This window comes from Pezoporus occidentalis, unplaced genomic scaffold (genome assembly GCF_034315485.1).
Source record: "Pezoporus occidentalis ecotype Australia unplaced genomic scaffold, CSIRO_AGI_Poc_V1 ctg28, whole genome shotgun sequence".
NCBI classification, from domain to species: Eukaryota; Metazoa; Chordata; class Aves; order Psittaciformes; family Psittacidae; genus Pezoporus; species Pezoporus occidentalis.
In genome coordinates, this window is record NW_026914718.1 from 7,838,166 (window position 1) to 7,853,053 (window position 14,888).

A 14,888-nucleotide genomic window follows, 5' to 3' on the forward strand; every position below is an offset into this window, starting at 1 on the left:
TGAACCCACTTTACATCCATTTAGATTTCTGAATATTTTGCTTTGTCAGGAGTACCTCTTTGATACACTCAGGCCAGTCTGCAGGTTTATTAACATTATTTCCTGAGGAAAAAAGGGCAGTGCAAGAAGTAGTGTTTGTTCACACTGGTAGATAGTCTTAACTTTGGAACATGATTAAGCACAGAAATGCATGGATATGTGTAAGCATTTGAAAGGCTGCAGCCCAGCTCAGTATGGCTGAACTGCAAAGACCTGATCCACCACCAAAGGATGAACAGTAGTTACTACTGGTAGTGTAACTCCCATCTGCTCTCCTGTGTTAAAGTGCAATGCCTCTATCACGAGTTACTATGGAGCTTCCTGACTGCTGTGTGCTGATGCACCGTGATAATAAAACACTTTTGCAAATTACAGGTGTCTCTGCAAGCATTCACAGGGTTGAAGCTTACCAGACCCATGCCTCCAACTACAGTGAATGTACATGATCTTCTTTCTGATTGTATAAGTTACTGGATCAGGAGTTCTTTATCTTTAGTAAAATGTTGATAGCAGTAGAAATGTGTAAGCTCAGTCTGATAGGCAAACTATCTTCATTGCCTTGTAAATGTAGCATGTTTATGGCACACCTTCTTGAATGATAAGGAACCCTTAGGAAGATCTATGCCCAAGACCTTGAAGAGTGAATTTCATAAAAGACATGTGAATTTCAGTGATTCAGTTTCTTCCTCCACTTCTGGAAGGATTCACTAGCCCACGAAGAATGGGCCTTCTAGTGATTCTGACTTGCCAGATAATCATGAAGAAAGATGTGAATGTGCTCGCTGTCTCCTTTGCTGTTAGTATTGTTAACCATAAAGCTTGTTTTATTTCTTTTTAGGTGAGTGCTGAGTTGATTCTTTATCATGACCAGCTAGTGGCTGACATTGTTTTATGGCTGACTGCTGGGAAAGCTTCACTGCAGAAGGAGCTGCATTGCACATAAAGTGGTGTTTGTGAAGAGCTACCATTCCACCAAGCTGGATGAGCCCAGGCTGACCAGAACTAATGAACATATCCTTTCAATAACAACTAATACCATGTAATGCCTGTACGAAAAAGGTAAGGCTTTTGATGACATGACTTCTGTTTTAACTGCTAGCATACAACGAAGTCTCTGTGCGTATCTGATAGCAGAGCACAGTTTTCAGTGAGACCCTCTGATTTTGCTAAAATTACCACAGCTTTGAATGTTGTTGTCAATGTTTCATTCAGTGTTTTGAATGAAAAATAAATACCTCTTCAACATGGATGCAAATGGGAAAAAAAAATCCCCTGAAACTGTGCTTAATGTGGCATTAAATCAGAAAGGATTCTGACCTCTGATAAAGGTACATGGGAGATAGGGTAAGGGAGAGGTAAAAAGCTGAGACAAACCCCCTACCTATAGCACTGAATGGGTGAAACTGGGGGGGGGGGTGGGGTGGTGGGTGAGAGGGCATATTTCTCTCCCAGGCTGGGTCTTAACTTCATGAGAGATATAAAGTAATTTTCTTCTATGACATGTCACCAGGAAGAAACAGATACTAACAGTGAGGAGCAACTCCCTCATGAGCAGGGAGATAGGGAACCAGGGCATCAGGAGATCTGGAGACAGCACGAGCCCTGAGCAGGCTCTTCCACCAGGCAGCAACCAGGCAGGCATGGTATGAAAAGCCTTAGAATCCCATTTCAGCAGGTGTTTCAAGCAAGGAAGATGTGAGAATTCCTCACCCCAACACTGGTGCTACCACAAAAGAGACACGGACCCAGTGAGCTCACCCCACAGACAGTGTTTTCATGCCACAAATGGTGTTTCAGAGGTAAGTTTTAGGCCTAATGAAGTGTGTTGAAGGTGCTTTAGTGATCATGCTTTTTGTTTTCTTCCTGTGAAAACTCTGTAACAAATCTGTGTGTATTGCTTCTGCCCTGCCTTAGGTATGATTTCATTATATAGGATATCATTATATATAGGATTTAATTATGTAGGATATAAGAAAGATTTGTTAACTGAATGACTTATGGCAGGGATTTAGTGTGGAATTCAGTTGCTGTCACCTCTTGTCTTTATTTGATGAAAGAGATGAAACTTTCTGCATTTTCAGAGTATTTTAGCAAGTTCCCTGCTGTTATCTGGATGCCTGAAATGTTATTTGATGCCTTGTTGTGATTTGTATGTTTCTCACACCGGGTGACATTAATATTTAATGAATTTGAGACCATCACAAAGAGAAAATTCGATTCACATGGTGATATAAGTACTCTCCTGTGGTAGCTCTCACTTGAGAAATTATTAGGGTAGATTTTTTTTTCCCCTATGGCTGTTGCTTTAGAAGGGTTGTGGCCTGACTGGAATTGGAAAAGGGAAACATAGGCACTTAATACAGATTTAGAAGTAAGAAAAAGCGTTTGCCAAAAGATTCAGTACATCTTTCCAATGGAATAAACCATTTGGATAGGTGAAAATCTCTTCTGGAGTAGTGCATAATAATATGTACCTTGACAGGCTCATCTAGGTTTAAAATGAAGGGGAATGTAAAGATGATGTTTCCCAGAAAAAGATATACATCCAGGTTACACACGTTATATTTATGTACCTATGTGTTTATAATAGTCTATACTATGTGGAGCAAATCTGGTACCCCACTTGTGTTTCTAGGGAATATAAACCCCTTTTAATAGCACGTAAACGATCATATTTGCCTGTGCAGCTTCAACTTACATGGACTGAGGTTGGGAGCTAAAAGTTAAGCTTTCTTTTCCCATAGAGATGTCTAGTGATGTCTGCAGGTTTGCCAGTACCATTTTTTTCCTATCACAGGTGCAATTTTAGCTATTTTAGGACTTCTGCTTCCTACCCTAAAGGTAGGTGAGAAATTGTGTTAGAAATGAGGTTCACATATCTTACTTTTTAGAACTAAGCTAAGGCTTTCAGACGTCTTGGCTTTGGGGGTTTGTTCTTAAAATTAACATGTAAATCTAACTGTCTTGATTCTTAAGGGGAAGGGGAAATGTATTTAAAGTAGTCCTGTGTGTACCAGCCTGCCATGCACTTGATTTGCCATTACATTTGGGATAGCAGCTCACATCCACCTCCTAAAGAAAGAAAATAAGAACCTGTATAAATCTGAAAACTCTTCAGACTCGTTTGCTTCAGAGAGTGTTTATTTCCCCAAATGAAACATCACAGTTTGAAGGAAAATGGTTTGTGAAACAGGCTTGGGAGGATCTGTCACAGAAAATGCCCCTGCCACACACTGCAAGTGTCATCCCGTCCAGACAGTGCGTGTGTTTCTATGTGCAAAAGCTGGGTTTCAGTGATGTCCGTGGGTACTACTGCCCGTGTTTCTACCTAGGACAGGAAAGCGTGGACCTACAAACGGGAAGCGTTAAGGAGAGGAGCTGCAGAGGTTGCAGCACCCGCCGGGTAGCCGAGAGACCGGGAAGGGAGGGAAGGGAGCGAGGCCCCGGTAGCTGTCACGCTGCAGCTCCCCAGCCCCTCGGGCGAGAGGCGGGGTGAGCCCAAACCCCGATGGGGAGAGCTTGGGCCTGAGAAAGCCTCTCCGGGCAGGGGGGCAGCGGCGCCGGGAAGCGGGACTTTGTGTTGCGGCTGCCGCTGGAGAGGGGGGACAGCACAGGGGCCGGGAGGGAGCGGAGCGCGGCGGGGGGGGGGACCGGAGGAGAGCCGGGACGGAACCTCGGCGGTCCAGGCCAGGCGGGGAGCGGAGCCTCGCCGCGGCGCTCCCGCGCTCCCTCCCGCTCTCCTTCCCTTCTCCCCTCTCGCTGACAGCTGGCAAGAGCTGCCCGCAAGCACCAGCGGCTCTGACGCCAGTCGGGCTGCGGGGCCAGGGACGAGCCCTGCGGAGGCGGCCGCGCTCTGCCCAGGTACCGGGGTTTGCGCCGCACCAGCCCTGCCACAGTTTCCTCCCCTCCTTACTCCTCCGTTACCTTTTCCTCCTCCTCGTCTTCCCTCCTCTTCTCCTCGGTCCCCTCTCTGCCGATCCCCCCGCCCCACCCGCGGGCGCAGCCCCCGACGCCGCGGCCGGTCCGGGCGGTGCTCGGCGGGGCCCGGGAGGGAGTGGCCGGGCATCTCCCGGCAGGGAAACGGGGTCTGGGGCTGGCAGCCTGTCTGTGCGTGTGTGCGCCGGGGGGGAGGGAGGCCTGGGGGCCGGGGGGTGCCGGAGGAGGGACTATGGGGAGAGGAAGGTATAAGAAGGGATGCGGGCAGGGGAGGGGGGTGATGGAAAGAGGGGGTGCGAGGCCGAGGGGCAGGCGCTGACAGCCGCTTTCCCTGCACCCACAGTCCCCTCCCCCGGTGCCGCTGTGGGGTGGGACTCCCCGGCGGGCCACTGTCTCCCGTCCTGTTACCCTTACCCACCGCACCGGGGTCGGTGCTGGGCCGGGCTCCCCCACCCGACGGCGCGTCCCCGGGACAGCGGCTCCTTCCGGGACGATGCCCCGGCGGCTCGGCGGGGGCTGGCCGGTGGCTCCAAACCTCGTCCCGGCCGCCGCTGTCCTCCTGGGCGCGCTCTGCTTCCCCGGGGCGCTGGCCTCGTCCCTGCTCACAGGTAAGCGGGCGCGGAGGGGCCGCTGAGGGTGCGCGCTGTCCACCGGCCGCCGGGACCCGCCGTCGGGCGCGGGAAGGTGCCACCGCGTGGTTTAGGGCAGGTGAACGCGGGAACCTCGCTCCCCCCATCCCCTTGAGGGTGATGTTTTCCTGACATCTGGGGCACGGAGGGAAACGCCGAATCAATTTCTAGTGCAATCGAGGAGCCATTAGATTGTGGGAAGCGATTCCAACGTGACACAATAGCGGCTAATCAGCGGTAGGGCCATAAAGGGATTTCTAGTTTGATGCCGTTTGACAGTCAGCCTGCTAATTTTGACTCATTTGCCAGTTGCCGGCCATGCGTTACAAGGATGCTTGGTTCCCGGCTCGTGCGACGCTCCTGGTCCAAGTCCTTGCAGTGTGATGGACAGCTTTCTGGTGATCTCAGTGAGCTATGGAGCTGTTGTTACAGAAGTCTCCTGTTTTGCGTGGAGTACTCGTTATTCTCCACACGTCATCTGAGAAGAGAAAAAGCGTCCTTCTTTGCTATAACTGGGGCACAAAGAAAGCCTAGGTTGGTGTGGCAATAAAGGGCCAGTCATTCCCTTTGGAATCTTACAGAAATGCTGAGCGTCCATGCCTGCTTGAAGTGGGCAAAGTAAGGCAAGATTTTAAATCAAAGGCTAGGGGTTAAACGTGAGTGTGATGAGGACAGTTTTCAGAGCCAGCTGGGGGAATTCTGTCAGTGTTCTAAAACCTGTGTTTCTGTTACAGGATCTGTTGCAAAATGTGAAAACGAAGGGGAAATTCTGCAGATACCGTTTATCACAGACAACCCCTGTATAATGTGTGTTTGCCTGGTAAGTTTGGATTTCAGATAGGAAGAACATTCAGGCCTGTGCTAAGAGTAGCTGCATGGAGAGGGGAATATTTAACATAATCAAATCTTGGGTACCTCTGTCGCCTTCATGTAACACAAGGTTATCTCAGAGCTGAGCTAATGGAAAGTAATCCCATCCATGATCTGGCAGTCATTTCTTTGGCTTTAAAACTCTGGGGCTCAAAGTTGTACGTGACTTTAATTTGACATTGCGAAACCACATTTACTATGCGAATTTGGGCCGGGGGGAAGAACAAGTCGGGGTGCACACAAAAGTCTTTGCATGTTGTTCAGCAAAGGGAGTGAAAGGTAAGGCTTGGAAATGCTGCTGCTTCGAGCTTCCATGCGCTTAGTGTCACATGGTGGTAGCTGAGGAGCAGCGCCAGGGTGCAAGGTGAAAGCTGCAGCGTGACTCTACATGCTGTAGTAAGATGATGGTGAAACCATAAGCGATGCTTTCATCGGGGCGCTTTGTTCCAAGGATGACGCTGCCTGCTGTGCTGGGAATGCAGTGGTTAATAATGTCACTAGCTGATACACATTTTGGGGAGAAACATTCCCTTTCCTTATAAACTCCACTTCGGAGTTAAGCGTTTTTGGGAGTAGTTCAGCTGGACAAGCCAAGGCTTAGGAGATACTGAAAAACAGTTGTTCTAAATAAAACTCCCTACAATGTATTTAAAAGAAAGCCATAAAACCTTAATTTGCTGTTGAATGCAAAGGAAAGTATAGACCAGAAAGCACTATGTTTTACATTTTGGAAGTTATAGAGTAGCTGAATGTACAGAATGTGCTCTACTTTAGGACTAAAATACCAACATACCCTCTCCCCCCTTCTATTATTGCTATTAATAATACTAGCATTAGCTAGCATTATCATGTCTGTAAGAGACTTAAAGAATTGTTTCAAACTGCCTTTTAGAAGGCAGTTTTGGCAACTGTAGGTCTCTGATCTTGAGCCTGTCAAGTCAATCGATGTATTGACTCCTATAGATTTTAAGTGAGACACGGTGATAACTTTTTAGCTAATAGTAATAAAGAATAAGTTATCAATTCTTCTGAGTAGAGGAGGAGGAGGAGGATGGGATGTGGTAAGTAAAGAAATCAAAGGGAAAACAAAAAAAAGAGACAAAGCTGTGTTTTATCATGGATCAGCTTCCCAAGTATGTCTGCCACCACTCTTGCTAATGGAATCTGGTGTTAACCAGTGAGGAAGCAATTTATCTGTGAAGGAGCAGAAGTTCAGCCTTGGGCATCAGGGCAATAATGCATCAGGGTAAAATACTTGTATTTATAGATCTCTCTAGACCTTGGCTTTATGAAATCAATGAGCACCCTTTTAGTGCATGAACATGAAGAACTGCAAAAAGCATTGGATGTAAGAACTCTAAATCTCTGTGGTTTCTGTGGCTTGCTTTAGTGAAATGGCAGCTGAGGGCATTTGGCTCCCCTCTGTGCAAGGAGGACACTATGTCTTCTTAAGAGTACAGATGCCTGATGAATTCCTGCAGTTACCTGCACTGGATACGCTCTCTTTTATTTTTGCCAAAGGATATATGTGATCTCTTTCTTGAGTTGGAAGCTGGGAGACCTGGTAGAGGAGAAGGAAGCCAGTCTGGAGATACTGACTTTAATGCTGTGCAGCATCCAAAGCAATTGGATAGCCTCTCGCTGAAATCTTTGTTCAGGCCTGCCACGATGGAGAAGATCAATTTTATGAGTCCTGGGGAGAGCAGAAACAAAAGAAACTATGTGGTGATTTGTGTCCAGGAGTGAAGAGAGAACCAGGTTTCCTTACATCCAACTGGAAATATTGTTTATTAGCAATTCAGTGAGGAACTTCCTCTAGAAGACTGCTCATACTCTTCAAGTGCATACCTCATGGATGTTTGTATTGTAAGAAAGGAGCAACTAGAGTGATTAATCAGCTGTTCCAGGAAGGAAGCATTTTTTGTCCAGGAGAGGACAGAACATTCAACATAGGGCACTTGTGTTAAAAACACCAGTAAAGTAACTGAAATACAGGATTCGATTATGGCAGGTCTTCCCTAGCAGTGATTCATTTCCATGGCTGCAAGCTGCCGTAAGTAACTGGACAAGTTATAGAAATCTAAATGGCTCTGGGAAGAAGAGGAATATCTAAATAACTCCCTTCCAGGACTTTCCCTATCTCACAAATGAGAGAAGACAGAACTGAAATGTGAGAACTGAATCATCAAGTGCTTGACAGAACTGACTGTAGGTTGTGTCCTGAGTGGGGATGCATCCCAGCAAGGGAAAAGAGGGAGGCAGCATAAGCAAAGTGATCTCCAGCTTTCTCTTCACAGGCTAAATCACTTGGGAGGGCAAAGCAACAGGTAGTGAGCTCTACATAAGCTCTTAGTTTGCTTCTAGCTTTTGTTTTAGAGATACTGTTGATCGTGAGTACAGAAAGGACACTGGTGTGGATCTCCTAGACACAGGCAAGTCTAACTACCAAACAAGATGAGTTCTTTCTTGAACATCTGCTGTAACATGTGGGAAGAGAAGTTGTGGTGGTAGGGAATTCAGACTGGGGGGTGTGTGCTGGAGATTTTGGGAATGGTACATAGTCACCCACTTCTAAAGTACAGATAATGCTTTCCTAATAAAGAGGCACTGCACGCACCGTGAGATAGCTCTGCTTGGACTTCCTGATTTGTGAAAATGAAACACGGTGGAGTGTGCAGAACAGCACTGATGCTTGCCCTTAATGTAAGGAAATAGGTAAGACTCAGTATGTGTGTTTGTAAATGTACATTGTAGCTCCAGGTACAAGAACAACCAGCTGAACAAGCCACTACAGCTCAGATGTGGAGTTCCCTAATTTGTAATTTATATGTCTCTACTTTATGGTCTTAATAATGCCCTTAAAAATAGTAACTTTTTAAATCTGTAAGACAATAGTTTCTGTGTGAGCCTTTACAATTACAACACTTTAGCGATGGTGTATTGCTGTCCAACTAATCATCTCTAAGCACTTAATAAACACAGGATGGATTTGATCTCCAAAGAACTGGTCATTAATTACAGCTGACTGCAAGAAGTGGCCACTTTTATTTTATTTTTAGAGAGAAACATCAAAGTCAGAGAAAGATTGTGGTTTATCCACAAGGAATTTCTTGTGGGAGTGTGATGAAAGCTCAGGTCTCCTAACTCCTGGTCTAATGGATTGACTACAAAGCCATCCCTTCTCACTTCATGCACTTTCACTTTACAAGTGGATGTGGGTTGTGTAGTCACAGTATGATTGCACTCATATTCTTTTTCTGTCTCTCTGACAATGGGCAGGCTGCACAGATGCCAGGATTTTGGTGTGTTGGTTCTCCTGAGCTCTCTGAGGCACAGATGGGCAAGGGCAGATTAAAGCTGACTTCATGATTGAGAGGTTATGAGAACTATGATTTATGACTTGCCATTGCTGTCTGCTTAGTGCTGTTAGAGCTAGTGTGCTTTGGTCTTCTGCCCACTTCCACTTTGCATGTCTGTGGTTCTGCATCTCCGAGGAGACATGCTATCTCTGGAAAGCCACCATGGCACCTGTCTTTCCATAGGGTTTGGGATACTGGAATAGGACAAAGCAGGCTGAAGGCAATTAAGATTTTTACATTAGGTATTAGAAGCAATGTCTTCCCTGAAGGGTGCTCAGGCATTGGAACAGGCTGCCCAGGGCAGTGCTGGAGTCACTGTCCCTGGAAGTGTTCACACACTGTGTAGATGAGGCCCTCAGTGACATGGGTTAGGTGGTGGCCTTGGCAGTGCTGGGGTAATGGTTGGACTTGATGTTCTTAAAGGTCTTTTCCAACCCAGCTGATTTTATGGTTCTATGATTTTGAGAGTACCTGCTTTCTTGTGCCTTCACTTTATGTGCTGTTCAACGAAGATACTGTTGAAAGCACTGGCATCTTTAGTATTCAGATCTAATAGGCAAAACAGATATATGGAAGTTGCACTAGCAAATGTTTTTTTTGTGAAGCTAGGTCACATAAAAGTGCAGGACAGCCCATTTCTGAGGGCCATGGGTGAACATCCCATTGCAGCTGTGTTTATAGCTACAGACTTCTCTGATGAAAGGATGGGAAATGATGCAAGCTGCAGCAAGCTCTGTATCAGAGAAAGATGAACAAGCGAAAGGAAACTCTGGATGTGATGGGCAGTAACAAGGACTAAGTCAAACAACTCTGTGAATTAAAAATACTGTTGTTGAAAAGAGGGAAAATATTATTTCAGATAATGATGTGGCCCTTGACAGTACAAAGAAAATATGTCAGAGAACATGTGACTGTGAAATTATTTTATGCTTAGTGGTCAATGGTAAGAAAATCTCATGTCCTGCTGGCTTCTGAAAAATCAAAGTAGTGCAAGTGTGGGTTATGAAGGTGACTTGAAAAAGCTTGGGTTTTAAAGAACTTGCCTGAATTGGCAATGATGATTATAGGTGAAAATACATAATCCTGATGGTATTCATAACGGAATTATATTGATTCTGTTTGAGAAATAGATTCTTATATTCTGGTTATTAAATCCTTTAAGATGCAAGCAATTGTAACTACACTACTTAATGCAAAAATTATCTTCTAAAATGCTCTCCTACCTCTCTAAGCATCTTGTGTCCTGGCGGTGTGCACTTGCAGCCTGGAAACCTGGGCTCCATCCCCGGAGCATCAGGTCAAGGGAGGGGATTCTTCGCCTCTACTGTGCTCTGGGGAGACCCCACCTGCAGTCCTGATCCAGCTCTGGGGCAACAACACAAGAGGGATGTGGAGCTGTTGGAGCAAGTTCAGAGGAGGTCATGGAGATGCTGCGAGGGCTGGAGCAGCTCTGCTCTGGAGCCAGGCTGAGAGAGCTGGGCTGGTTCAGCCTGGAGAAGAAAAAGCTCCTTAAGGGGAGACCTTAGAGCAGCTCCAGTGCCTAAAGGGGATACAAGAAACCTGGAGAGGGGCTTTGGACAAGGGCCTGTAGGGACAGGACAAGGGGAATGGCTTTAACCTGACAGAGGGGAGACTGAGATGAGCTCATAGGCAGAAGTTCTTCCCTGTGAGGGTGCTGAGGCCCTGGCACAGGGTGCTCAGAGAAGCTGTGGCTGCCCCATCCCTGGCAGTGTTCAGGGCCAGGTTGGACGGGGCTTGGAGCAACCTGCTGTAGTGGAAGGTGTCCCTGCCCATGGAAGGGGGGCTGGAACTGGATGAGCTTTAAGGTTCCTTCAACTTAAACCAGTCTGGGGTTCTGTTATTTGTGGGAAAATGATTTTATTTCAGTCCATAGGAGCATTTCATGTACCTTGTGGCATTTGAGGAAACCTAACATGTCATGTATGACAGTTCCAGATTTTTATATTTCGAATGTAAAAGTTTTGGGCTGAGGGTAGTAAAAATTCTGCTAGTAGAAACAAACTTCATAAATGTGAAAACTCGCCACATTTTGTTAAGTTTTGGACTTTCTGTATATCAAGGATTTTGAAATGTTAGGATGAAAATGCTATTAAAAGAACATTGAGGGAACTTTTGATTAGATTTTTATATGGGTGTCAGCATATAAAATAGGCATGGAATATTTAAGTTCAGCTCTGGTACAAGTACGGTAAATGATCAAGCACAGCAGAGTTTTTGTTGGTACAGCTTTTTGGCTGGAAGGTATCTGAAACTCAAAATAGAAGTAGGCTCACACCTGATATTACGGCATTTGCTTTCAAGAAATCTATTTCAACATGCACTTGGAAAAGACATAAAAATGCTACAGCCCATCAGAAATAGATGAAATGAGAACCTGTGCATAATTGTAGGAGGAGGACATAAAAACACCAGAGAGTTAACTTAGCCTACATTAAACTTGTGAGTGCTGAGTTGGTTGAAGATGAGATGAACTCGTCAGTGACAATGATGACCAGTGTTGGTGGTGGTGAGAGCCATGTCATTTCATGCCCATTTATCATCATGGACCACGAACACCTTGCCAGAAGCAAGCAGAGATCCAAGAACAACCTACCCGTTGGCCAGTGGTGTGTATAGTTTTGAAATGAATGTACTAAAAATGCCAGCCGAAAGGGACAGGTGAGAAGCCAGGAACTACAAAGAAATAGGTGAGCATACCTCAGCTATCAGTGGCCTTCACATTGCAAGAGCTTGATATTTACTGTACTTGTACCAGTGCGGATTCATTCTCTATTCTTTCAAGAGAATGAAGGGGTTTATTTTCAATGTGTTCTTTGTGGGGAGAAGAGGATTCTTCTTATTTTCTTAGAGGTTTTTTTCCCCAATAATTGAGAACAAAGTGAGTTGTGTCAAGGAACAGCTGATAAAAGCCAGTAGTGATCTTGACAAACCACATCTAACCCAGCACCATTTCCCCCACCTTTCTTCCTTTCCCCTCATGCCTGCGCTTCAGTCTTGCCAACTGCACCTGAGGAGTGGTAATCATATGTCTCAACCTTTTATCACCTAAATCCAGAACAGAAGGAAATGAATGTGAGCCAGAAAGTGTAACCAAGTGTTGGAAACCTGAGAAAAATTTGGAGACAGGAGCTCAGGAAACTAGAAATCAGAGCTTTGCTTGGCGTAAGCTTTATTCGGCATGAAACATCATTCTGTAGTTTAAATTTCCGCCTTTAAATCCAAATGTGCAATGTAGAATTTGACCTTTGCTCATTAAAAAAAAAAAAATACATTAAATTCATCGTTATAAGACCTAGTGTTCTACCTAGTTTGAACTGACAGAGTAGTGAAACCAAGTGCAAGCAAACCAAAAAACCCAGAAGAAATAATCTCAACTCTTGGTCCTCCCTGCATATCCCTCTTAGTTCCCCCCAAAACCCCTCAAACAACCCCAAAACCCTAGACCAAACAAAACACAAAACCTCATTGCAAACTAAAGCAAGAAAGCTACTAGATTTGTTGTTGTTTTTTTTTACCTATAGCATAGTTGATTCCTGTGGCACAATACACAAGTTGGAAGTGCAAAGCTAGCCTGAGAGCAAGTGTTTGACACATGTTCAGTGAAGATGGCAGTGGTTTAGTACAGCAGGATTCAGTTGTTGTTGCGTCAAGGTATAATGTGGCCCAGATGACTTTTAGTGGAGAAGTGCATATTAAAAAAGAAAATAAAAATCATCAAACAATTCTTTCATACCTATTTTATTTAATTTCAATAGTTTACATACATCAACTACAGAATCTACCAAGGCTGCATCTTCTTTCAATTTAAATATTTTTGGTCTTTATTACTTTATAGTATAATCAGCTTTCTCTTCACCCACAAAAATAACAAACAAAGAGACACAAAAGCCTATGATACAGTAGTGTAGTGGTAGTTTTCACTCCCATATTACTGCAAAAGAGAATGTTGTTTTGATCTGTGAGTGAAGGGTTCCTGGAACACAAACATGCTCCAACACGATAAAAGCTGTATTAGTTTTTATCTCATTTTAAAAAGATACAGATGTATATGCCATCTCTTAAATAAAAAATGAGAAAACCCAACACCCCAAAAAACAAACCCTGAAAACAAAACCATACGTCCATGTCTGGTGCAGCTGGGTGTCGAATATGCACTTTGTCGTGGAGACCAAAGAACAATGTGTGTGTGTGTATGTATATATCGAGATGGTTTTGTAAGTGATAAGTGAACTGAATCAAGAGCCCAGAGCTGGTTAATTACCTGTTGTGGAAATGAGTGCTTTGGTAGGCTTCCCTGAAAAATGATTCAGGTAGGTTCAGTTGTTCTTGGTTCATGTAAGACCTGTAAGACAAGACTTTGGCCTCTCTGAGAATGAAACGCAAACTATCTATGGTAGGTGATGGTTACTATAGCTTGAATCCTCTAAGTTTTCAATAACAGTGTTGAGGCAATGTTCAAGTTGGTTTACTCCCGTATACAGATATAGCCACCTTGCCCAAGTTATACCGTGTGCAACATCTCATCCAATTTTCTTCTCTGAGAAATGATTATGGATGGTATAGCTGTATGTTGTGTATGTGCCATCTGTGGGCCTTTTAAAATCCACTTTCTGCGCTTTGCTTCACAACCCAGAGCTGCCTCAGAGTATGGCACATCCCTATGCAGGTATGTTTGCCTTCAGTTTGCTGTTCTTTAGCATGACATTTAGTTGATTATTAACATTGTGCACAGTCGTATGTGACAGCTAATGAGGAAGCCTTTCTGGAAATATGCAGGCTAGGAGAAGCTATTTAATGTTGTTCTCGGACCACATGGGATAGTGAAGAGTTCGCTATGTGCACATATTCTAACTTAGAGCCAGCTGCGTTGAGCAAACATACATGTGCACACAGTGCTGAACTGATTATAGGTCTTGGCAAAGCCCTCTTGCAAAAGATCTGGTGATATGTCACTGTAATGATGATGAAGATCCAATCCATCAAGTATGGAAATGAGATTCTTTTTGGCATAAATAAAGAATCAGAGAACTCAAATACAAAATAACATATTTAAAATATCTAAATAATATGTGGGAAAAATATGGAGGGCACAAAAATGCCATAAACTAAATGGAAAAATGTAATATAAGTTGCAAATGTCTTTGGAATGTGTCTACAATAAGTGCAAAATAGATCAGTTTGAGTTAAGGCACTTTTTTATTGCCAATAAGAAAAACATTATTAAAGAGCTGGTCCAATATCAAAATGGCATTTTAAAAGCATACGGTTACCTGTATATAGTTTTTATTAGCTTTCAAGTTTCTTCCATTGAGTTGTTAACGGTCTTTTTAAGAATTATGGTCCTGTAATTGAATGACTCAGTGTCAGTACTTCTGCTGTTCTGCTTTGTGCTGCCATATAAAACCAGATATTTTTTCCCCACCAAATATCTGGTTTTATTTCCCCATCATGTTTTAATAGAAATTTTTGAGGGAAGAAAAATATTAAGCCACAACCAAAAAATCAGATGAAAATGCAACTGTTTTATATTGAGCTTATGGTCAAATAAAAGGCCATTGTGAAGAAAAAACAATATTGTATAAAAGCTTTTACCTGTAATACTACTATTAAAATGACTGTCATACCAGTACTTGCTCATATTGTACCTAGTAACTACTGTAGTTACTTCCTCTGAGGCCTCTTGGCCTCTTCATCTTATGCATTTAGCTGCGGCTAAAGAATTCCTAGTCTGACCATTTGTCCAGTTGAGTTCTTTGCAGCATTTTGCATTCATCTGAATCAAGTGCTGAGATCTGGGTCCAAGTACAGTGTGGACCTCATCCCTTGTCATCCCAAGGTCAGCTCCTTGGGATGACCTTCTGAGACCTGGATTGCGTATACTTTTTGTCTGTTTCTTCATTTATTTATTTAACTTTATTCCTGCCTCTTTCCCCCCACTCCTTCTGTTCTATTTTCCCTCTGTGTCTGGAATCTAGATAGTGAGTGTGCTCTAGTGTGTCTGCTCTAGATAATGGTCCAAGATGGGCTGCTAAAA

At 44.1% G+C, this 14,888-nt stretch overlaps 1 protein-coding gene across 6 annotated transcripts in view; it reads left to right on the forward strand.

The window, feature by feature from the left end:
- The first annotated feature begins 4,456 nt into the window (after nt 1-4,456).
- Nucleotides 4,457-14,888, forward strand: part of BMPER (BMP binding endothelial regulator) — a 144,835-nt gene continuing 134,403 nt past the window's right edge. For 5 of the 6 annotated variants that reach the window (XM_062625517.1, XM_062625523.1, XM_062625518.1 and 2 more), the window contains exons 1-2: nt 4,457-4,583; nt 5,339-5,424. In XM_062625517.1, coding sequence (XP_062481501.1) covers nt 4,469-4,583; nt 5,339-5,424 — 201 coding nt within the window. In that variant the 5' untranslated portion in view covers nt 4,457-4,468. Of the gene's footprint in view, nt 4,584-5,338; nt 5,425-14,888 lie in introns of those variants that run through there. The other variant, XM_062625522.1, reaches the window with a different exon arrangement.